A 25,109-nucleotide genomic window follows, 5' to 3' on the forward strand; every position below is an offset into this window, starting at 1 on the left:
TTCTTACTATCCCGGAAATCTGTACTCCGGGCCACTATTATTTGTCCCACCCTATAGTACGCATGTAAGCGCAGTATCTGATTCAGTAAGCTGTGATTTGCTTTGCGGTGGGTGCCAGTGCACAGTGGCAGTTGGTTAGTGAGAGCGGCTGCGTTGCTTTTGCAGGTGGTTTGTGAACGCTGGGCTGGTTGCCACGTACTACAGCGGCATCACCATCTTCACCATCTTCATCGCTGCCACACTCAAGCAGGTGAGTACCTGCTTGCCAACACTCGATCGCCTGCGAGAAAATCCAGCCTTGGGAATGGGATGTGTTTGCCGGCTGTATTCTCCGACCCGCCGTAGCGGTGAGGGGCGGAGAGTATTTACTCTACCAGTACATTTTTCCCGTATGTTCCTGGGTCGTTCGTCGATGGGACACGGCTATCAGGCGAACTGAGCCACTTCCTCGCCAATAGTTTCTAGTGCGAGTAAGAGATTTGCACTGCTTTTCACACTAAAAAGACTCCTAACGGACCTTGCCAAATACCTTTCCTAATATTTTGTACTGATCTATTTGGCGAAGCAACTGCTACAATTCAAGTGCTCTCTGGTGATTTAGGTATCGACAGCCACCGTAGATTTTATGGAAAAGTGTATATGTATTGTGTATATGTATTTCCAAAACTAATTTTCGCTATGCTGTGGTTTGTGCACAGATTTGAAAATTTGTGGCAGAATGAAACTGTGTGTGCCAGTAAAGGACTCGAATCCGGCATCTTTTCCTCTCACTACAAAATGCTTCAGCAACTGAGATATTCGAGCACAAATCGCGACCTGCCATCACAGCCTTGCCTTTGACAGTGCTTGTAGTTCTGGTTTCCAGACTTCACGGCAGGTCTCCTCCACTACTTGAAAAAGTGATAAGGTGGTTACATGACTTAGTCACAACCTTAGACATTGTTTCCAGAATGAATTTTCACTCTGCAGCGGATTGTGCGCTGATTTTAAACTTGCTGGCAGATTTAAAGCTGTGTGCCGGACGGAGACTCGAACTGGGGACTTCTGTCTTACGCGGGAAAGTGATCTATGCACTGAACTACCCAAGCACGACTCACGACACAGCCTCACAACTTTGCTTTCGCCAGTACAGTACTGGCTCGAGAGAGGCAAACGCTCCAAGTTCAAGGAATTTCTAAGTCAACTCACAGATTTCATTTTGGGACTCTGTTTCGTCGGCTGGTCAAATCGTGAAAGATCTAGGTTTGTGGGGCGTTTGGATACGACAGTGGCTCAGTGTTTGACTACACGGGAATGGGAAGGTGGCCATACACATAGTTAAGGTTCTGGTCGACCACAACTGCAACCAAAAGTGAGTATTGTGGAAAATGAAACGCCTACAGCCGTCCTTATGATTTTATTTATTTTGTAGCTACTAATTTCGGGGCTTCAATTTCTGGCGTTCCCCAAGGTGGTGTTATAGGCCCTTTCCTGTTCCTTATCTATAAAAACGGTTTGGGAGACAATCTGAGCAGCCGTCTTAGGTTGTTTGCAGATAACGTCGCTTGTCGACTAGTAAAGTCATGAGAAGATCAAAACAAATTGCAAAACGATTTAGAAAAGATATCTGTATGGTGCTTAAATTGGCAATTGACCCCAAATAAAGAAAAGTGTGAGATCATCCACGTGAGTGCTAAAAGGAATCTGTTATACTTCGGTTACACCATAAATCAGTCTAATCTAAAGCCATAATTTCAACTAAACACCTAGCTATTACAATTACGAACACTTAAACTGTAAGGAACACGTAGAAAATGTTGTGGGAAGGCTAACCAAAGACTGCGTTTAATTGATAGGACACTTAGAAAATGTAACAGATCTACTATGGAGGCTGCCTACACTACGCTTGTCCGTCCTCTTTTAGAATACTGCTGCGCGGTGTGGGATCGTTACCGGATGGGATTTATGGACCCCATCGAAAAAGTTAAAAGAAGGGCAGCTCGTTTTGTATTATCGGGAAATAGGGGAGAGAGTGTCACTGAAGCACTACAGGATTCGGGAAGGACGTCATTAAAACAAAGGAGTTTTTCGTCGTGGAACAATCTTCTCACGAAATTACAATCACCAACATTCTCCTCCGAATGCGAAATATTTTGTTGACGCCGATATACATATGGAGAAACGATCACCATGATAAAATAAGGGAAATCAGAGTTCGTACGGAAAGACATAGGTGTTCGTTCTCTCCGCGCGCTATACGAGATTGGAATAATAGAGAATTATGAAGGTGGTTCGATGAACCCTCTGCCAGGCACTTAAATATGATTTGCAGAGTACCCATGTACATATACCCCGAATGACCATCCTCGGGAGTACGGCGTTTTATTCCAACGTCTTGGAGAGACACAGCAGCGTTACTCTTGTCGTCATAGCGTGGAGAGCCAGCGATATGGCTTCAGGTCTCAGCTGGTAGCAACTGGCAGAAGGCTGACGGCACAGCAGTACCAAAAATCCCGTGTCGTGATGTGTCACCTCTCATGCAACAGTTTCATTGTGCCATTGTGTCTCTATGAACTATTTGCGTAATGTTGTGGTAATCATGTGGCTAGAAGGATCCCAAGATCTACGGCCAGTAGAAAGTCAGGCGTCATCTCCATCCCAGTCCAGGATATCAACGAACAATTACAACTGTGGGCAAGCGTCTCTCAGGAGAAGAAATAGTGGCTTTAGGACTAGTACTGATAGTCTCTACTGTAGTCATGCGTCTGGCCCGTTGCTGGGAGACCAATGGACTCTTCGCAGCAAGAGTGCACGAGTCAATAGCAGTGGACGGGAGGCAAGCCCGTTCTCAGCTGGCTGTAGGGCGGACCAGCCCACAGCAGTGGGAGTTGGAGGTGTGTGTTGACTGGGGAAGTGTGGGCGCTCCACGTTGGTCGAACATTGCTGGAAGGCGGCAGCCTCACCATGGCAGTGTTATCGGCGTCACAACGCCTATTTTGAACTTGGCTGTCGCCTAACATTTGTTGTCTGTTGCAGCATCCTGTTTCCCATGTCTACGTGATATTTACGTCATTACTCCGGTCGGCAGTTGTGACATAAAGATCGTCTTTGGTGTTCTGATATCAACTGCGGCTATTTCTGATTCATTCGCCACGTTACTGAGAAGGAGAAGAGTGGCTGGCTTGTGATGTGCATACGATGCGCTTTCTGTCATATTGTTATGCAGATTACCTGCGTTGTTCTCTTGTCTCATGTTTGCCAGTGTTTTTGAGTCTTTTCGTATTTTGTTAGGCACCTACCATTTAGATTACCTATACGTTGCTTGCCTCCCATGTTATCTAGGGTTGTGTACATAGTTCCGCGTAGTCAGCGCGTACACTACTTTCCCACTAGAGCGCGCCCCGCTAAGCACAACAGCGCAGGCGCAGCGCTCGTCCGTCTCCGCACTACGAGATGGCGCTGTCTTAGAGACGGACCAAATTCTGTTCCGCCGATCCGCGTATTAATATGTAACGCAGCCAATGAGATTGCTGCTTACGTAGAACCTTTTATCCTCGTGGATCACACTCGCGCAGTGATACCTGAACGCTCGAGATATTATAACGAGTGTACAGACCTCTGATTAGTCAGTCTGTACTAGTCTGCATTAGACTGTAGTTAAGTTTCAGTCTGCGCCTAATAAGATTATCATGTTCCTGTACATAGCCATGAAGAGAAATGTATAGACACTTTGTCAAGTATCAGAGATATGTGAGAATAAGATTAACGTACCAAGATCAAAGGAACTTCAGATTGTCAATTGTAAGTAGCATCCAGAATCAAGTCAAGTAAGGTTTATGATTGTTATTACTTTAATAAACGTGTGTGAAAATTAATCAAGTTCTGTTTAAAGTTGGTCACCGTCAATCTGCTACTCTAAGCGTGCAAGTGGCATTTCTATCATCTGACCTAACGGCAGAAGATAAATATGCCATGATAAGACCACGAGACATATTGCTGACACTCGCCTACCTCGTTAGAGCGACAAGTCAAATAATCTGATGGTGTGTGTACCGAAGGTCTTACAGTACGCACACTGCATCCAGTGTATTGCGTCCATTGTGCTGGGGCTCGCGTTGGTGCTGTTGTAGGTTTCCGTCCTCTGTTGGAGGCCAGACCTTATCGTTAAGCTGACGTGGTTGCGGTTGTTTGTCTTCTTCTCCTGTTGACTGGCGCCAGTTAGTTTCACAAGCGTTGCCTGTCCGCTAGTGGCAGCAGTGGCGGTTATCGATATGTAGTAACTGTGATCCTATCTCTGGGCGATGTCGTGCTTCTTCTGGGTCGAGTGAGTGTGCAGTTCGGTTGGAGACATAGGGGGAGCCAGGTCCGCGCAGTATGAGAACAGGCCAGGACCGCTGGCGGCGCTCATGGACTGCCGAATCGAAGGCCTGTGGTCACGAGGGCGCACGACCTCCTCGTAAACCGGATCCTGCAAGCTTTAAGTTGAGTGCATTTGGATTCAAGCAGAGAAACTTCCATCACTGTGAGATCTTGCGATTCTCCAGTGACTTGGGTTCGTGTTGCTGCTCGTAGTGTTGCCAAGGTGAAGAGCAGAGAGTGGAGTGCTTGGCGAAGGCGGATATGATTAGCTTTCATGGACTTCTAATTACTATTTATTGCATTCAGTTTGTTACTATTTGTTAAGTTCAATTTTCCTGCCTCGTGGTCTCTAACGCCCCAGTTACCTGTCCTGGGCGTTAGTGTATGTAACAGCAGTGTACGTTTCCTCCCCTTGCCGCTGCTGTCCAGTGAGGCGTTTAGCTTTGACAACTTTCTTGATTGTAGGTTGGTTGGCGATTCTTCTACTCTGTACGTAGTGTTTCCTTTCTCGTTCAAATGGCTCTGAGCACTATGCGACTTAACTTCTGAGGTCATCAGTCGCCTAGAACTTAGAACTAATTAAACCTAACTAACCTAAGGACACACACACATCCATGCCCGGGGCAGGATTCGAACCTCCGACCGCAGCGGTCGCTCGGCTCCAGACTGTAGCGCCTAGAACCGCACGGCCACTCTGGCCGGCCCCTTTCTCGTTCTGGGAGCTCTAAGCACAGTATTCTGCGGACAGAGTCCAGACTACTTGTTCCGGCTTTGGAGTATTTTTACATCTTCGCATTTGGTTTATGGGACGTCAGGTAGCCTCAGCAAGATTATCATTAGTCACTCGTTAGAATGTCACTAGTCTGAGTTACCATCTTGTGAAGTGAATAACTCATGGCTGCCTATCTTATCGCACGCGAAAGTGTTTTTTTGCGGTACCTACTCAGAGGTCGATTCCTGGTCCACCGTCTGTGACTGGCCCTTGTGTTTTATTATTGTATTTGCTCTTTTATTGTATGTTTCTGAAATTTTTATATAATTGCCATTCTTGGCGTTACAGTAGGTTTAAATGCTTATGCTACCAAGTTTACCATCATTTTGTCTCACCTGTTTGGTGATCAGTTGCCTGTCTTTTTAAATTAACCTTTACTATTGCATTGCTGCTTTGCAGTTTCTTTGTTAATTTTTTTTATAATTGCAGTTCTTGGCGTTAAAGGCATTCAGCTGTGATTGTGGTTACTTGCCGTAAGATTCCAATTGGTATCACATTAGCTTGTTTTTAAAACATTATTTGCTGTGTCTGTATTTTATGCTCATTTGGTAAATTGTAACGCACTGAAAGCACTACTAATTACACAATTGTTCATTCTTTCATTAAAAAAATAACGTGTGATATCTTTACTTATTGCTGAGTTTGGAATTATCGTTTTAAAATAAATGTGAATAATTGCAAAAGCGAACCAGTAGTAACTGATCACGGCCCCGTCCACAATCGTAACCGAATCCTGTCTTCGTTGACTACCAGGTTTCATTGCGGTTTGTGAAAATAGTGTTTATTCAATATGTTTTTGTAGAACTTTCACTGATTGTTAAATTTACTTTACGCATTTCTTCTAAAACTGAGTAGTGTTTAATTCTACACTAAAGAGCCGAAGAAACTGGTACACCTGCCAAATATCGTGTAAGGCCATCGCGAGCACGCAGAAGTGCCGCAACATGACGTGGGATGGACTCGACTGTCCATGCTCTAGGGAACTGGCATCATGAATCCTGCAGGGCTGTCCATAAATCCGTGAGAGTACAAGGGGGTGGAGATCTCTTCTGAACAGCACGTTTCAAGGCATTTCACATGTGCTCAATAATGTTCATGTCTGGGCAGTCTGGTGGCCAGCGGAAGTGTTTAAACTCAGAAGAGTGTTCCTGCAGCCACTCTGTAGTAGTTCTGGAATACACAATGGACATGAATGGACGCAAGTGCTCAGACAGGATGCTTAAGTACGTGTTACCTGTCAGAGTGGTATCTAGACGTATCAGGGATCCCATATCATCCCAGCTGCACATGCCCCACACCATTACAGAGCCTCCGACGGTTTGAATAGATACCCGTACACGTCCATCCGCTCGATATAATTTGAAACGAGACTCGACTGACCAGGCAAAATGTTACCAGTCATCAACAGTCCAATGTCTGTGTTGATGGGCGGGCGAGGCGTGAAGGTTTGTGTCGTGAAGTCACCAAGGACAGACTACACGACTGGGCCTTTGGCTCCGAAAGCCCGTATCGATGATGTTTCGTTGAATGGTTCGCACGTTGCCACTTTTTGAAGGCCCAGCGTTGATATCAGCTGCAATTTGCGGAAGGGCAGCACTTCTAGCAAGTTTAACGATTCTCTTCAGTCGTCGTTGGTCCCGTTCTTGCAGGATCTTTTTCCGGCCGCAGCGTGGTGGGAGATTTGATGTTTTAACGGATTCCTATATTCACGGTACACTCGTGAAACGATCGTTCCGGAAACCCCCACTTCATCGCTACCTCCGAGATGTTCTGTCCTATCGCTCGTGCACCGACTATAACACCACATTCAAACTCACTTCAGTCTTGGTAACCTGCCATTGTGGCAGCGGTAACCGATCTATCAACTGCGCCAGGCACTTGTTGTCTTGTATAGGCGTTGTTGACCACAGCGCTTTATTCTGTCTGTTTACATATCTCGGTATTAGAAGACGCATGCCTATACGATTTTCTTTGGCGCTTCAATGCTATATGTGCTTAATGCTTTGTTGCGAGGGATCTCACTGTACAGTTACCAATGATACACTGATCAGCCAGGACATTATGACCATCGACGTATTGTCGATATAAACCCGTCAAGCCGATAGGTGCGTCTTTTGGCCAGGAATGGCTGCTAGTCAGACACGCGCATGTAGTATCAGAGAGCGCAGTGTCCATGCGTAGAATGGGGAAGGCGCGCGGTTTGTCTGTGTTTGATCGAGGGCAGATTGTGATGGATCGGGCGCTCGGCATGAGCATTTCGGAAACTGCACTAGCTGTAGTGCGTTTGATGTGTGCTGTGGTGAATGTCTTCAACACTTGGCGGAACTAAGGTCAAACCACGACCAGATGTGAGGTTGAGCGGCCACCCCCCATTACAGATGTTGGTCGTCTTAGGCTGGGCAGGCTGGTAAAACAGGGCAGGCGACGAACTGTTGCGGAACTAACACCAGACTCTAGCGCTTGGCACAGTACAAGTGTGTCAGAACACACAGTGCATCGAACGCTCTTAATGATGGGCCTCCACAGCCGACGAGCAGTTCATGTCGCAATGTTAACACCATGACATAGCCAACTACGACTGAAAGCGGCAAGTGACCATCGGCATTGGACGTTAGTGCAGTGTCATAGCGCTGCATGATCTGATGAATCCCGATTCCTTCTTCATCACGCCAATGGGAGGGCGCGAATCCGTCGTCTTTAAGGGAACAGCTCCCTGACACCTGCACTGCGGGACGGACACAAGTTTGTGGCTGCTCCGCTATGCTCTGGGGAATATTCACATGGGAGTCCATGGGTCCAGTGGAACTCGTGCGAGGCACCATGACGACCAAGGAGTATCGTACACTGGTTGCAGACCATGTACACCCCTTCATGACGATTGTATTTCCTGAGGGCAGCGGCATTTTTCAGTAAGATAATGTGCCATGTTACAAGGCCAGGAGTGTGATGGAGGGGTTCCATGTGCTGGTTCCCCAACACGCCAGATCTGGACCCGATCGGACACATCTGGGATATGATTTGTGGTGTCACCGCCAGACACCACACTTGCTAGGTGGTAGCCTTTAAATCGGCCGCAGTCCATTAGTATAAGTCGGACCCGCGTGTCGCCACTGTCAGTAATTGCAGACCGAGCGCCACCACACGGCAGGTCTAGAGAGACTTACTAGCACTCGCCCCAGTTGTACAGCCGACTTTGCAAGGAAAGGTTCACTGACAAATACGCTCTCATTTGCCGAGACGATAGTTAGCATAGCCTTCAGCTACATTTGCTACGACCTAGCAAGGCGCCGTATTCAATTGATATTTATTATATGAAGCATGTATCATCAAGAGCGATGTTCTACAATTGTGGATTAAATTTAAGTATTATATCAACTACGTACTTATTTGCAATTCTCAAGATATTGTCCTGTTCCAGATCTCACGCCCGTCAGCGTGTAATTAAACGCGTGCATTTCGGCCTCCTCTAGCAACACTACATGATTGATCATGATGTCGGAGCTCGTCGCCTCCCAGGAATTAGGTGACGTGTGTGTGTTTGCAGATGTGGTGCCAACTGCCTCCAATGACCTAGCAAGGCCTCATTGCTTCTATGCCATGATGCGTAACCACTGTTATCCGCACCAAAGGTGGGCATACCAGCTATTAGAGAGATGGTCATGGTGTTCTGGTGGATCAGTTTATTTTGTAATATGTCGGTAAAAAGAGATCTATTTCTATAAGACAACTGGCCAGCTGAGTTTGTTAAATCCATACTACTTCCCATTCATTTTTAATTTTGATTAATAGTTAATTTTGTCATGCTGCCCAGTGGGTCTTCCCACTGCCTGTTTGAGTGGCTACTGCCGTTGTATACTGTTTCTTAGGTTTAGCGTTCGTCTTACTATTTAGTTTACATGTGGCTTGTTTGGAAAACGTCTTTAAGGGGAGACGGAAGGCAATTTTTATCACTATTCTGCAAATGCTATTTTACCGTATGAATAGGTATACTTTTTATGATAACTATAAGTGACAAAATAATGAAATTTTTACTGTTTGTATACAACATATATGCCTCAGTTTGCAATTAAAATGAACATAATACCTCTTATGGTTTAGAAGAAAAAAATTTTTATTCTTTCACTAGTAAAATTTAACTTTCTTGTACATTAATTATTATAAAACAGTTTCTGAGTGTTTGGTGGTTCTCAATTTACTTGTAATAACTTATTACCATTTGCAGTACAAATTGACTAAATTTCATGATTCTAACCCCATTGTATTGTATTGTATGTTAACCGGGTACCTAGAAACGATAGAGAGGCTCCGTCCCCACCGCAGTGGTCCGCATCCCCACGACGACTACCGCTGTCCACTTCACCCCTCCGCCGCCCCACACGGAACCCAAGGTTATTGTGCGGTTCGGCTCCCGGTGGACCCCCCCCCCCCCTTCCAGGGAACATCTCACATTAGACGAGTGTAACCCCTATGTTTGCGTGGTACAGTAATGTTGGTGTTCGTGTACATGAAGAACTTGTTTGCGCAGCAATCGCCAACATAGTGTAACTGAGGCGGAATAAGGGGAACCCGCCCGCATTCGCCTAGGCAGATGGAAAACCGCCTAAAAACCATCCACAGACTGGCTGGTTCACCAGACCTCGACACAAATCCGTCGGGCGGATTCGTGTCGGGGACCAGGCACTCCTTCCCACACCCGGAAATCCGTGCGTTAGACTACACGGCCAACTGGGCGGGCTTCTAACCCAATTAGTTTATCAAATAACGGTACCTGAAGGCAAAAAAATGTAGTTTTGAGAAAAATCCATTTTAAGTGGAACGTTGCAATGCTAGTATAGTTATTGAAGAGAATTACTTACCATTAATATTTTCCTGCACCATGCTGAGCATCATCTGAATCATACTGATCTTCTTTTCTTCTCTTGGTCCCTCTTCTTTTCTGTCTGTCTTCTGTTGTGCATTTTAAATTAGCAATATCTGCTTCGCAGATTCTCTCTTTAACTATTTGCACCAAGAATTTTGCAGTTTTTCCACTAGATTTTATGCCCAATATTTCCAAAACATGAAGTTTTCTAATTACATCATCATTGAAGCATAAAGTAGCATCATAAACACCAAATTGAGGGTTGTAAAAAGCATTCCGTCATCAGACCACAAGTGGCCCATCGGGACCATCCGACCGCCGTGTCATCCTCAGATGAGGATGCGGCTACGAGGGGCGTGTGGTCAGCACACCGCTCTCCCTGTCATTATGATGGTTTTCTTTGACCGGAGCCGCTGCTATTCAGTCGAGTACCTCCTGAATTGGCACCATGAAGATGAGTGCGCCCCTAAAAATGGCAACAGCGCATGGCGGCCCAGAAGGTCACCCATCCAAGTGCCAGCCACGCCCGAGAGCGCTTAACGTCGGTGATCTGACGAGAACCGGTGTATCCAGTGTGGCAAGGCCGTTGCCATTGAGGGTTGTAAGCTGAACAAATACAGTTTTCGGTAAGTGGTTCCAAATGATAGAAGTCACTCATTCATTTAAATTTTGGGTTTTCCCATGAAGACATTACTTCAATAAGGTATCTTCACTAAGGCCTCTAAATATGGGTTTCATTTCATTCATTACTGAAGCAGATAAAGAATGTTTGTGGTCATATCTGGCACTTCTCCTGTACTTGCACCAAGTTTCAGGACCATTCGGGCAAAGACCATGTACTGGATTTTCATTTGTGGAAAGCTTGTGGAAAAAGATAGCCCATGCAGCTTTTCTCATGATTTCTCAATTCCCTACATTTCTTCTTATGGCTAAGCCATAATAATCTTTAATCTATTTCAACATTTATCAGGCGTCCTATACTGCCTATCTTCTTATCATCTTCCAATACTATTTTTTACTTTTCGTTCTTCTCATCCTGAACCCCGTTCTCTTCTGGACATGCCCAATGCATTCTAATTTAGAAATTGTGGCATTAGGGCTAAAGGGTTGTTCTGCACATATCCATCCATAAGCCTTGGCGTCACCATCCCCTAAATACGGTGTGTATCTGACACCTCTGTTTGCCACTGAACGATTAAAAATCTGGAGAACTCCTGCTACTTCCATCCCACCACTTGGACCAGTACAATTTATTTGACAGTACCACTTCCACAAGTTTTACAGTACTTGCTTAGAATCTCTACATCAATTACCTTGCTAGTATCAAATGATGTAGCTGTCACGACACCATTTAGTGAAGTGTGTCCACGTTTCTGCCAGCTGCCCTCAGAACATGCACAGATATCACCACTTTCACTGTCATCACTTTCCTTGAGCACTTCTTCAGCTGCTTCCTTCATTGAGATGTTACAAACTTCAGCAGCAGCAGTACCAATAACATTATTGTAAGTCATAAATTTTGCAGGAGGATTTGGAATGTCACGTAATGCACATAACCGTTTTCCTGCCTCCATGCCTTTACCAATAGATCTGAGACCACCAACTAGCATTATGTTGTTCTCATATAAATTATTATTTGCCATTTTTGATGTCGGTGTTGTGGCAACTGCACCACATTTTGTACAACTCAATCTCAGGTTTGACACAATCCGTTTACGAAGACGCTGATTCTCGCCCAAAGATACGTCACCACCACATATTCGACACACATAATTTTTGGAAATGAAACCACAGAGCATGCTAAGGTTCACCATAATATTTCCAAACGAATGTTCATCTCCATGAGCTGACTGGGAGAAAATCCCATGAAGCAGTTTTTTTCTTGGTGTGCGGATTTTCTTTATGTCTAACGTTCTCGGGTCCTTTGACCCACTAACCTCATTTACTTTTACCTATTTGTTTCCCCTGAATTTTAATTTAGGCGAGAATTTCTTTATTCGTGGCATTTTTATGAAAACATGAGGAACCAAAGAAAATACAAATCAACACGTACTTCACTCACAACAAACTTCACTAAGTACAACCATTAACGCTCGAAAACAATAACAAACAAGATCGAAAAAACGAGTATCAATAGTAGATACAGGGTAGGAAACATTGAATCGATAAAACAATAGAAGCATGTTATAATATGCAAGGAGTAAAAGAATGCTGCGCATTGTCTCTGCATGGCGCAAAAAGGAAGGCGTGGCATTTACATGTCAGATTGCACAGAGTCTCAGGAAAACCATCATATCTCACGAAAAAAATGTTCGTATTTATATAAAATAAAAACTGTTTGATGCAGGAAAGACCAGGCATTTCTAATATACTAAAATCTAAAAATCGAATTTTTGAAGCCCACTTGCCTTCCGTCTCCGCTTAAAACTGTATGTATGTCTAAGAAACGCCGCCTAAGGCGTCCTTTACTATAAGTGCAGGCTACTGTTTTGCATCGCCACTGTAGCCCAGAAACATGTTATACAGTTATTTGTGAACTCCCTCTATTTTCACTTTATCTTTGTGGAAATCGTAGAATCGTCGTCGATACTGTTGAGTCTTGTACCGCAAGGAAGCAAGGGAGAGGATGTTGTTATCGGTGGACAGTGTCCTCCTTATACAATACAAAGGCACATGTGGATTAATATGGTTCTTTATCTACATGAAGCTCCTAAACTTGAATAGAGCCCATGTTCCTGGTACAAGCTCATCTGCAATAGTCCTCTTGCAGGCAGTATAAGGTAATCTTTGTATTGCAAACTGTAGTATCACTGGTAGTCCCCCTATAAGCAATAAGCTGGTCGCTGTGTACTGTCATAACCTGCGATCTGAACTGAGTCCACTCTGCGAGTGAACTGACAGACTCCAAACTGGATCCTCCGGTCAGCGGCGGCGGCCTAAGTACATGCTGTCGAGAAGGCGTTGGCTGCCTGTTGCTTGCAGGTGTGTCTCTGGTCTCTCTCGTGATAGGCGTAATTGATCCAGAGCCTGCTTCCAATCTTCGCGCTACATCTTTGCCGACTGGTGTGCTGGCGACAGCTTACGCCAGCACAAAAATCATAAGGCTTCTTCACTGACTGTGAACTTTGCTTACATGGCTGCTGCTCGTTAATTTAGTATGTGTCTATATTTTGCGAAACTATTAAAATTTCTTTTAAGAGAAGTTTAAGAATTTTTTCTGGCTACACTTTTAGTTTTAGTATTTACATTCCTAATCTGGAACTCTTGTTGGTCTTCTTACTGCTACGACTCACTTCTTTGAGATAAGCTGTTAGTGAAGTTGCTAAGAGGTATTTTGGATTTGCTTTGTTAACACTATTGAACTGTATTGCACCATACCCACTTGTAGCTGAAGATTTCTTCGCTTACCAATGAAACATCACTTTAACTGCGCCTTAAGTCGATTTAGCATTTGCTAAATTTATCGAACTACTCATATTTAACAGCCGCTCTTGAATGAAGGTGGTTTAATTGAGCTTGATTTAAAACTCATTCGTATTGCGAGAGCAAGAGACACTTTTGATTTTGCGTTAAGCAGTTTTCTGGGTTCTGTACTTCGATCAGTGAAAACAAAATCCTTATAGTATAATTTTGTTGCCCGTCTGTCTGTCTGTCTGTCTCAGTGTTAAGAACCCTTTTGCTCAGCAATGGGAAGACGTATCAAGTCGAAATTTATGTCAAATGGTAAGATCTACGGTTGCTTGACAATCCAAAAATGTGAAGCTTTTATGTCAAAGCAGTCAAGATATGGCCATTTGTCAGATATTTCAATACTCCCTGACTCAGTCATCAAAACTTACAGGATTCTTCTCGTTGAGCTGGTATCACGAAATATGTCAAGAAGAAAAGTTTCACAGCACAACAAAAAGCAAGCTATCCAAAAATTATTAATTTGCAGTTACATCTCACGAAAAAATACATAGTATGATCAAAAGTATCCGGACACGCCCAGAAACATACGTTTATCATTTTAGGAGCATTGTGCTACCACCTACTGCCAGGTTCTTCATATCAGCGACCTACGTACTCATTAGACATCGTGAGAGAGCAGAATGGGGCGCTCCGCGGAGCTCAGAGACTTCGTGGTCAGGCGATTGGGTGTCACTTTTGTCATACGTCTGTACGTGAGATTTCCACGCTCATAAACATACCTAAGACCACTGTTTCCGATGGGGTAGTGAAGTGGAAACGTGAAGGGAAACGTACAGCACAAAAGCGTGTGTTGACTTACAGAGACCGCCTACAGTTGTAGAGGGTCGTAATGTGTAATAGGCAGACATCTATCCAGACAATCACACAGGAATTCTAAACGTCATCAGGATGCACTGCAAGTACTATGACGGTTAGACGGAAAGTGAGAAAACTTGGATTTCATGGTCGAGCGGCTGCTCATAAACCACACATCACGCTGGTAAATGCCAAACGACACCTCGCTTGGTGTGCCAGGCCTCACCGAACCGCATCAATACCTCTACTGAGTGCAGCACTCCGTGAAGAATAGGCTACCATTCCCCAAGAAACCTTCCAGCAGCTGACTGAACGTATGCCTGCTAAGGGTGGGACAACCCTCCACTGAACTTCAGCATTATCGATGGAAGGCTCCACGAACTTGTAAGTCATTTTCAGGCAGGTGTCCCGATGCTTTTGATCACATAGTGTATTTCTTCTGTTATTTGTTATCAGATATCTGTCTGTCCTTCCTCCTGTCAACACCTCTTTTACTCAGGAATCAATCATACGTATCAATTTGAAATTTATATCGCGTACTAAGGTATATACTCTCTTGGAGGACAATAAGATAAGGCTATTTATGTTATATACTTCGATACTCGTGAATTCAAACGTGTAGAGTACTTCCCGACGACGTGGAATAATGAAATTTGGCAAGATGTAAGATATCACAGTAAAAGTAAAGGGGAAAAAATCAGAAAATTGAGAATTTGTAACTATATCACGCGAAAAAGTCTTGTGTTATTTGTTATCTGACTTCAAACTTGAAGTTAAAACTTTATCGAAAGTCTTTGGGTCCCTGGGGCCGATATCTTGTCTGTATCAATGTAGATAACTAGCAAAAGTCGTCGAGAGTCTCCGTTAACAGAATGGATGACTGCCTATACAGACAATTAAGTTTATATGGAACACTCAGTGCGTCAGTCTTCTTCAGACATGACCAACTTCTTTTCTGCTTTTTTGACTTTTTACGCTTTGATCACTACAAGTTTTTGAACTTCAGAATTTTTCGTTTCCTATCATTTTATTGCTAGCGCATTTTTCTAATTGCAAAAGGTTTTGTTTCTTAATTAATAAACTGTTGCTAAAATATACCTTGTTTTGTGGTTCCAGTACGTTTTAGCTCTCCAACCAGCTCTCTGCCACGTCACCATTCCCACACGACGTACTGATCAGGCGACTCATACTACCAAATTCTTTGCAAAGTTGCCTTGATATTGTAATCACTGAAATAACACCACATACCCTCTCAACCCATGAAGTTTCATTTCATATCATTGCCCCTTCCTGGGCGCTTCAAGATTTTTGTCAAGCAGTGCATAATATCAGAGATATGAGATATAAGAAATTGTATTGTTATGTTACACGTTCACAGAGAGAAAGTTCATTGTGGAAACTCTCCTCTAGGCGGTGGCTAAGTCTCCTCTACAGTATCCTTTCTTGTGTAATTCCCATGAAGTAAGTCTGGAAGCAGGAAGAAAGGTCCTGACGGAAAATGCGTAGCTAATTCGGTAGAGAACTTGCCCGCGAAAGGCAAAGCTTCCAGGTTCGGTTCCCGGTACCGTACGCCGTTTTCAGTGTGTATGTGTGTAATTGTACAGATCGGAGACTACCACTCGACGTCTGAGGCGACGCGCTTCGACATCCGGATCTACACGGTGATGCTGGCCCCTCTGTTGCTTGCGAAAGGCCAGCTGCGGCACCTCGAGACCCTGGTGCCCTTCTCGATGCTGGCCAACCTGTGCATCGCGACTGGCTTCGCGGTCACCCTGTACTACATGTTCGTCGACCTGCCTCCGCTGGAGGACCGCCGCCTGGTGCCCTCCTCAGTCACTGCCCTTCCGGTCTTCCTCACCACCACCATCTACGCCATGGAGGGCGTTGGCGCGGTGAGTATTCGCACCTACACTACTGGCCATTACAATTGCTACACCAAGAAGAAATGTGGATGATAAATGGGTATTCTTTGGACAAATATATTATACTAGAACTGACATGTGATTACATTTTCACGCAATTTGGGTTTATAGATCCTGAGAAATCAGCACCCAGAATAACCACCTCTTGCCGTAATAACGGCCTTGATACGCCTGGGCATTGAGTCAAACAGAGCTTAGATGGCGTGTACAGGTACAGCTGCCCATGCAGCTTCAACACGATACCACAGTTCATCGAGAGTAGTGACTGGCGTATTGTGACGAGCCAGTTACTGGGCCACCATTGACCAGACATTTTTAATTGGTGAGAGATCTGGAGAATGTGCTGGCCACGGCAGCAGTCGAGCACTTTCTCTGTCCAGAAAGGCCTGTACAGGACCTGCAACATGCGGTAGTGCATTATCCTGCTGAAATGTAGGGTTTCGCAGAGATCGAATGAAGGATAGAGCCACGGGTCGTAATACTTCTTAAATGTAGCGTCCACTGTTCAAAGTGCCGTCAATGTGAACAGGAGGTGACCGAAACGTCTAACCAATGGCACCCCATACCATCACGCCGGGTGTTACGCCAGTATGGCGACGACGAATACACGTTTCCAATGTGCGTTCACCGCGATGTCGCCAAACACGGATGCGACCATCATGATGCTGTAAACAGAACCTGGCTTCATCCGAAAAAATAACTTTTTCCCATTCGTGCACCGAGGTTCGTCGAGTACACCATCGCAGGCGCTCCTGTCTGTGGCGCAGCGTCAAGGGTAACCGCAGTCATGGTCTCCGAGGTGATAGTCCACGCTGCTGCAAACGTCGTCGAATTGTTCGGGCAGATGGTTGTTGTCTTGCAAACGTCCCAATCTGTTGACTCAGGGATCGAGACGTGACTGCACGCTCCTTTACAGTCATGCGGATAAGATGCCTGTCATCTCGACTGCTAGTGACACGAGGCCATTGGGATCCAGCAAGGCGTTCCGTATTACCCTCCTGAACCCACCGATTCCATATTCTGCTTACAGTCATTGGATCTCGACCAACGCGAGCAGCAATGTCGCGATACGATAAACCGCAATCGCGATAGGCTACAATCCGACCTTAATCGAAGTCGGAAACGTGATGGAACGCGTTTCTCCTCCTTACACGAGGCATTACGATAACGTTTACCGAGGCAACGCCGGTCAACTGCTGTTTGTGTATGAGAAATCGGTTGGAAACTTTCTTCATGTCAGCACGTTGTAGGTGTCGCCAAGCTTGTGTGAATGGTCTGAAAAGCTAATCATTTGCTTATCACAGCATCTTCTTCCTGTCGGTTAAATTTCGCGTCTGCAGCACGTCATCTTCGTGGTGTAGCAATTATAATGGTCAGTAGTGTATTACAGATCTCTGATCTCCCCGTAGGAGAACAACACGGTAACTGCTCTAGCCTCCCCATCGGCTAAAATATCGGGAAGCATGCATGAAGTTTTCCATATTTCTGTGTGGTCCTCCTCAACGCTGAGCAGTATTTACTAATATATATTCAGAATACGAACTCGGCTGCCTTTATTTGTGGTTTCCATATTTACATAATGTTATGGATTTCATAGCTACGTAACTCCGTACTCATGCTTCGGGATTTATCGACGATGGCCTACATCGAGTGTATCACACGGAGATGTAGAAGATACACTGTGCCATCTGACTTTAGTAACAGAAACGTTTTGGTCTTTTTTTCTTTAAAGTTACTTGTTTTTGCTCTAGATAGGCCAATCCATGTCTCGTGTCTCGACGTCGGTATAACACTTACCAGTGTGCTCTTGAATTATATGCTTATAGAATCACACTCATCTTCAGAAAAAAAAACAGATCATCTTGAACAACTAAAGATAGGGAGTTCACATTCAGAGGACATGTACAATTGTATGATTAGCAGAAATGATCAGCATTTCGGTCACCTCAGTTCAGCATATGTCCTGTTGCCTCGTAGGCACAGGGTCCACCATGACCCCTGATGACTTGTTCCATGCATGATGCCATCGACGCGTATAATGCGCGAATGGCGTCTTGTGATATACCTATCCATGCTGCATTCACCAGGTTCCAAAGTTCGTCTGTGGTGGTTGGCACTGGGTCACAGCACTGCCACCGTTCTTTCACCACGTCCAACACTTTCGATTGGATGGAAGAAAAAGGTTGAGAAAGACATATGGTGGAAGATTGTTTAGGAGGCCAAGGCCCACCAAGGTCTGTATGGCCGAAGAAGAAGAAGACACGTCTGGAGGCCAGAAGAGCGAGGGCAAAAGGCCGACGTCCTTTTGACACCAAGAAGGCACGTATACGTGCAGCAACATATGGTCGTGCATTGTCTTGCCGAAAAATGGCGTCTGGGGTGCTGTGCAGAAAGGGTGTGGCTACGAGTCACAGGATGTGATTCAAGCAGGTCACACTGGTCACAGTGCCCTGGACGAGCACCAATTGTGATCTGTAGTTGTATCCAATAGTACCCCACACCATAAGGCCTCGAGTTGGTGCTGTATGTCTTGTACAAATGCAGTCACTGCGATGCCGCTGCCTCTGTCTGCTGCGAACCAAATTGCGGCCATCATTTTCAAACAAGCCGAACCTGTATGCCTGATGCCATCCCTGTCACCAGTGACATACACTATTGCCGTCTAGAATGTATGTGCATATGTGCACATTCGTCAAAGGTCACGTAACCTATGGCGTGAAGGGCTGTCACTCCTGATAGTGTACGATGTGTCGTACTGTTCCACTGTTGTGCCAGAACAGAGGAGGTAGCAGATCTGTCCTGCAATGCCATTCGGATGAGGTGTCGATCTTCTCTGGGGTCGGGGAGGGGGGGGGGGGTGCTCTGGGTGGCGTGACCTGACCCATCTCGTGGTATTCTACGGCATTCTGTGAACCATTCTGCACACACCCGTTGTACTACCTAAACACTTCGTCCCATACGCGCAGCAGTTTCCCGGATGGATGCTTTACATTCTCTCAAAGTCTGTTTCAAAGTCACTGATTTCACGGTACGGATCATGCGGGGCATCCTGCACGTCTGCTCCAGTCACACTGATCAGTTACCTTCGATTTATAGTGACAAAGAGAGCCACAGGCACATTTTACCGATAGATAGTGATGTGCCGCGATATCGATGAGGACTTTGAAGCCATTGGCCGACATGGGGAAAATTCTAATCATTTCTGCAGAACATACTAATGTACGTGCCCTGTGAATATGAACGTCCTGCTTCTAGCGTTTTCAGGTGTTCTGTTTATTTCTGAACATGAGTGTTCTGAGTTACTTAATTTCTTAGTTCACATTGTTTACAAGTTCCACATATGGCAATTACAACGTCTCGCCATGATGTACCGAGTACCGTACACTTGGTGAGTGAAAAATGTGACAACACGTTAGACACTTACCCCTGTGTGATTTCTTTCAAGCTGCTTATTGCTCGTGATTACCAAATGTTACTGCAAAAATACCTCTCTGAAGGCGATATTAATCAAAAAGCAAGTGAAAACTTACGATGATTTTTCGGACTATTAAATTCATTTGTGTTTATACAAGGTGTTCGGAAAGTTTGTGTGCAGCTACAACACATGCTAGAAATGACGTCTTCGTGAGGCTAAACAAATGTTAACCCGCTTAGTTTTATTGTCAAACACTTTCTGCAGACCTTATTGTGATGTGCTTCTCACGTTCGCAGTTACTTCAGTTTTTAAATCACAAAGCGTGAGTGGGCGAATGCGGTACGCTACAGATTTTGCTGATCCACAAAGAAACCAGTCTGCTGCAGTAAATTCCGTGGAGCGAGGATCCATAGAATATTCGAGACGACACGTTTCACAAAAAAATCTCTTCCAGAAGGCGCATTCTGTTATTAGTTGCCTGCGCAAAAGCACCATCCTGTTGGAACCATGAGTAGTCGATCTCTTCTTCCTTTACCTGGTCAATGCAACCGTGGATCATTAAACAATGGCGTTCACTGTTTAAGGTCCCTTCCAAAAATATTGGTCCAAAAATGCACCATCTGTGTACTGCCACCCACAATCCAGTTTTCTGATCATGCAATCACAACACTAGGATTCTCCATTGAAAATATTCGTATGTTTTGTGTGCTAACATAACCAGAGAGATGGAACAAGGCCTCGCAGGCAGAGGGAGCGGCATCACAGTGACTGCATTCACACCACACATACAGCGCCTACTCAAGGGCTTACGGTGTGGGGTGTTATTGAGTACAACCACAGATCATAACTGGTGCCTGTCCAGGGCAAAGTGTGATCTATGTGAATGACGTCCTGTGACCTGTAGTCATACCCTTACTGCACAACACCCCAGACGGCATTTTTCAGCAAGACAACGCACGACTAGACGTTGCTGCACGAACACGTGCCTTCTTGGTGTCGCAGGATGTCAGCTTTTTGCCCCGTCCCTCCAAATCACCAGACCTGTCACCGATCGAAAATGTGTGGGATATGGTGAAACGAAGGGTGCAGTGCTGTGAGCTAAGGGCAACAACCACACATGAACTTTGGAAAGAGGTGAATATAGCATGGGTGGCTATATCAAAGTATGCCATTCGCGACTTGTATGCGTCAATGCCATCACGCATGGAACAAGTCATCAGGGCCCATGGTGAACGCTATGCATACTAGGCAACAGGACGCATGCTGGACAGGGGTGTCTGTAATGCTAATTATTTCTGCAGAACATTCTAATGTACATGTCACGTGAATATGAACGTCCTATATCTAGTCGATCAAGGTGAGCTGTTTTTTTTCTGAACATGAGTGTAAATACTGGTGACTGACAAAAATAACAAGAGAACAGTTGAAATTCGGCAGGTGGCGCAGCTGATAACGTACGTTTCCGTGGTGTCCGCCGAAATGTAATTCGAAAGCAGACCGGCGTGGTTTGGTCGGACGCTGTGTCGAGTTACGACCCTGCCTCTGGCGTTGAGATGGTGGGAACGTGAGCTGCGCCAACCCGCCGGTTCCGTCTGTACTGCGGCTGACGATACTCTAGGCTACTGCACACAGATGCTTTGGTAACGCACTGCTTTCTCAGCTAGGAGATTTGTGTTCGATTCCTGAATGGACTATTTCAATCCCTCATAAATCTACGATGGTTTGTTCACTTGTCGAAATATGTATACATGTAGATGTGCTATAAAAGCATTTTACCTAGGACGAAATGAAATATTTTTAAAGTTATTGCTACTATGAGTGTAGTGACATTAATATCTCCAGGACGTTCTTCAGTGTTTTCTGCGCTCATCTTCGGGAATCTTTGTTTCAACAATGTCCGTATTTAGAAACAAAATTTGTAACTCTGGGACATGAGCAGCCGTCCCTGGATACCATTACGATTTGAGAAGACATTAGCGAGCATATAGTGTCCTGTGTGATGATTTCTGATCGCTTACCAACCATGCAGGAAATCGCATCCGTGTCCACGTTACACCGCGCGTTGCGTGAGAGGATGGTATAAGAGCGACGTCCCAAGGGGCCTTTGCTGTGAGGGTGTTGACTTTTTCAGTAACGAGGGACTTACGTTTGTGTTTGGTTTGCAGGTGATGCCTGTGGAGAACAACATGCGGAATCCCACACACTTCTCGGGGTGTCCCGGAGTGGTGAACACGGCCATGGCTCTGATGTGCACCCTGTACTGCGTGGTGGGCTTCTTCGGCTACTACAAGTACGGGGAGGACACCATGGGCAGCATCACCCTCAACCTACCCGTAGAAGACGTGTGAGTCCAGTTAACAGTGCGGTGGTGACTCCACCCAAATAAAGTTCTGTTCATATGCTTTATTTACATACAGTATTTCTCATAAAGGCTTGCAGATGTACTAGGCGTATTCAGAAAGTAAGGTCCGATTAGGCGCGAAAAGGAAACCACCGTTAAAATCCGATGGAACTTTGCACAGATGTATCGGACAGTGTCTTTAGTGTGCCTGTCGAATGCTTCACGGCGCTCTTTTCAGATCATAGCGCAAAGTGATCACGTAGAAATGCCTAAAACAACAGTGTCTCCTGCCAAGTATGTGGCTCTGGTGAGAGATTTCGCCTGAAGCTATGCAGCCCACATAACATAAATGTGATGCGTTTCTTTCTTGAAGACAATTTTCAGCCGCATTCTGCAGGGCAATGAAGACGTTCCTGCAGCGTTTTGATGGGAAGTGTTTGACCAGCCACAATACAGCCCTTAATTGGCTCCCTCCGCTGTTCATCCCTCCTCACATGAACCGCTGGCTACGAAGACAACATTTTGGCACAAACAACGAGAGGCAGACCAGCCTAGAGAACTGGCTGCAGGCGGCTGCTTTGAGAGTACTGGGAAGTTTGTACAACGCAACGACAAATGTCTAAGTCGGAGCGGCGACTATTTAGGGGGGGGTAACTGGAAGGTGTGGCTAACTGTTGCGATAAAAAAATAATTATTTTCACTGTGGCTTTCAATTCGCGACCGATCGGACCTTACTCTCCGATCAGCCCTCGTAGTATATTTTATAGATTGAACATTACACGCTCTAACAACCCTACCACAACAAAGGTCAAAAATTAATTATGATTGTAGTGTTGCTCACGCTGCTAACTATTGCATTTTCGGGCAAAAACAAAGTTATATTATGTGGCAGGTGTCATTAGAGCACATTTAATAAAGTCATTTCTTGAAATAATGGATAAACTAGGCACTCATCTTTTCGCGTTTCCCACGCTGGTCTCGTTGTGAACTCATGGCACAATCGTCGAAAATCTAGGTAGTGATGATTCCAAGCTCGGATGCAAAGAGGCCTAGATGTTATTCTGCGATATTCAAAAGTTTTATGGATGTGTTTCATAAACCATTCTTGAAGATTAAACTTTTGCAAGTTAGGACAATGGTGATGTAAAAAAGTAATCAGCACTCCGAATTTAAGTTACACTTCTTTTTTTTATTACTTTTGTTGCAATATCACGTAACTCGTTCGAAAACATCACTCCACAATATAAAACATACTTGAAAATATCTTCCTCACTGTTAAAGTTCACATTTCATAAACTGACTACAATTTGCGTCTTTTTAACATGACGACCAAAGCTTGACTCTCTAATAACCGCTTACGCGCCCAAAAATCAGAGTTACAAGTACGTCAAAGATCATAGTGACAAAAGAAAGAATACACATATGAATAATATCATAGCAATATATACATGTCGATGTATCGAAGTACCTCTACATTAATGAAATCAAATCTGAATGTTGTCACAGAAATATGTTAACTATTTTACAGAAACACAATAGAATATTGCTGGTATTGAGGGGTTGAAGTGAGGTGCCGTAATGGTTACATAATTCAAGTACCATTACAAGTCGCAACAACAGGTGATTCTGAAAAGGAACAAGTCAAAGATAGACAAAGCTGCAAACAACCTTTCGCTGCCTGCGTCTTACCTTTGCTGCCTTCTGAATTTCAAGGAGTGTAGCCCAGTCAACACCGTCAAAAACATGTTCTGACTTTACAAATGCTATAAACGTACGTTTGCTTCTCCTCAGCCTACCCTCTAAGAGCAGTCGTGTGGTCAGTATTGCATCAAGTGTTCCTACATTCTCAAGAATCCAAACCGACCCTTCTCGAGGTAGATTCCAGCCGTCTCCCCATTTTTCTGTAAGTAATTCATGTCAGTACTTCGCAACCATGACTTATTAAGCTAATAGTTCGGTAATATTGATACATCTCAGTACCTCCTTTCTTTAGAACTAGAACTATTATATTCTTCTTTAAATGGGAGGATATTTCCTGTGTCTTATACATCTTGCACACAGGGTGGATGGTTTGGTCATGTGTGACTCTTACCAGATCTCAATAATTATAAGGGAATATCGGCTTTTGCAGGACTATGGATTCGTCTTAGGTCCTTCAGTGCTTTGTGAAATTCTTCTTGCAAAATCATCACTTCCATCTCATTCTCGTCTGCGTCCTCTACCCTTTCTACATTATTGCCAGGAAGTTCATTTCCCTCATATAACCCATCTATATACCCCTTCCATCTTCAGCTTCTCTTTCCTATTGAGCTCTTAAAATCCATACGACTTATTAATGAAGGGGAGCTAACAGCTATTTAAATTTTCGGGGCCTCTTGTTGTGTAACAAACATCTCTCACTCTTGACGTTCTTTTCATATTAACTGCAGATATATGATGATAACAGATGCCTAAGCGTCTTTATAAATATAGACTTTTCATTTAGGGAGCTGCACAGTTTTATTCATACAGCGTCCAAACAGTTTCAAAATCTGTTTAATATTCCTATAGGCTGTATCTGTCTTACACTTAGCTATGCACTGTGTTTGTTTTAAACTCAGACAGCTATATATCTCGAAAACAGCGCTTCATAAAAAAAAAAAAATCTGGTGAAAAGTTGATAGTAGAGGCGACTTCAGTATGCGCTACAATTGGGCATCTCATAACCACAACTGCTACGTGGGAGGGGTCAACTTTGTATTTTAAAATAAGAACTCCCCCCCCCCCCCCTCGCATTTTTATTGCAGATTCTACACGCTAAAAATTAGGTACAGTTTACTCAAATCATTGTTTCCCATTCGTGGTAGATGGCGCTGTAATCGACAACTAGACTGTTTGCCTGCTTTTTGCAGCTCTAGAACCGACGCATTTGAATTTGCATTTTGTTTATGATGTATACTTTTGATTTCGAACGGTTGATATTGATGTTAAAACGTTACCTGAGTGCTACAAATGTGATTGTACAGTACGAATAATAAGCCTAGAGACTGACATTTCTGACGAATAAGCTACTTGTATGATAACGCAGTTTTCTGTTCCCTACGGGTTTCATTGTGATGAGCCCCAAACCACCGGAATAACTGATTTCGGTATCCGTATTCGAACCCTGCCACGAGCGTGACTGGTGCCAAGTAAGGTGACTCACGGAATCCAAG

At 44.5% G+C, this 25,109-nt stretch overlaps 1 protein-coding gene and 1 pseudogene across 1 annotated transcript in view; one reads left to right on the forward strand and one right to left on the reverse strand.

Annotated features, from left to right (window-relative positions):
- The window catches only part of LOC124789593 (proton-coupled amino acid transporter-like protein CG1139), a 122,916-nt gene that overhangs the window by 92,504 nt on the left and 5,303 nt on the right, over positions 1–25,109 (forward strand). Inside the window, exons 6-8 of the mRNA XM_047257004.1 lie at positions 166–250; positions 15,842–16,129; positions 21,740–21,918. Of these exons, the coding sequence (XP_047112960.1) occupies positions 166–250; positions 15,842–16,129; positions 21,740–21,918 (552 nt within the window). The remainder of the gene's footprint in view (positions 1–165; positions 251–15,841; positions 16,130–21,739; positions 21,919–25,109) is intronic.
- On the reverse strand, positions 10,445–10,562 carry LOC124790224 (annotated as a pseudogene).

The sequence above is a fragment of the Schistocerca piceifrons genome, chromosome 3, assembly GCF_021461385.2.
Source record: "Schistocerca piceifrons isolate TAMUIC-IGC-003096 chromosome 3, iqSchPice1.1, whole genome shotgun sequence".
Lineage (NCBI taxonomy): Eukaryota > Metazoa > Arthropoda > Insecta > Orthoptera > Acrididae > Schistocerca > Schistocerca piceifrons.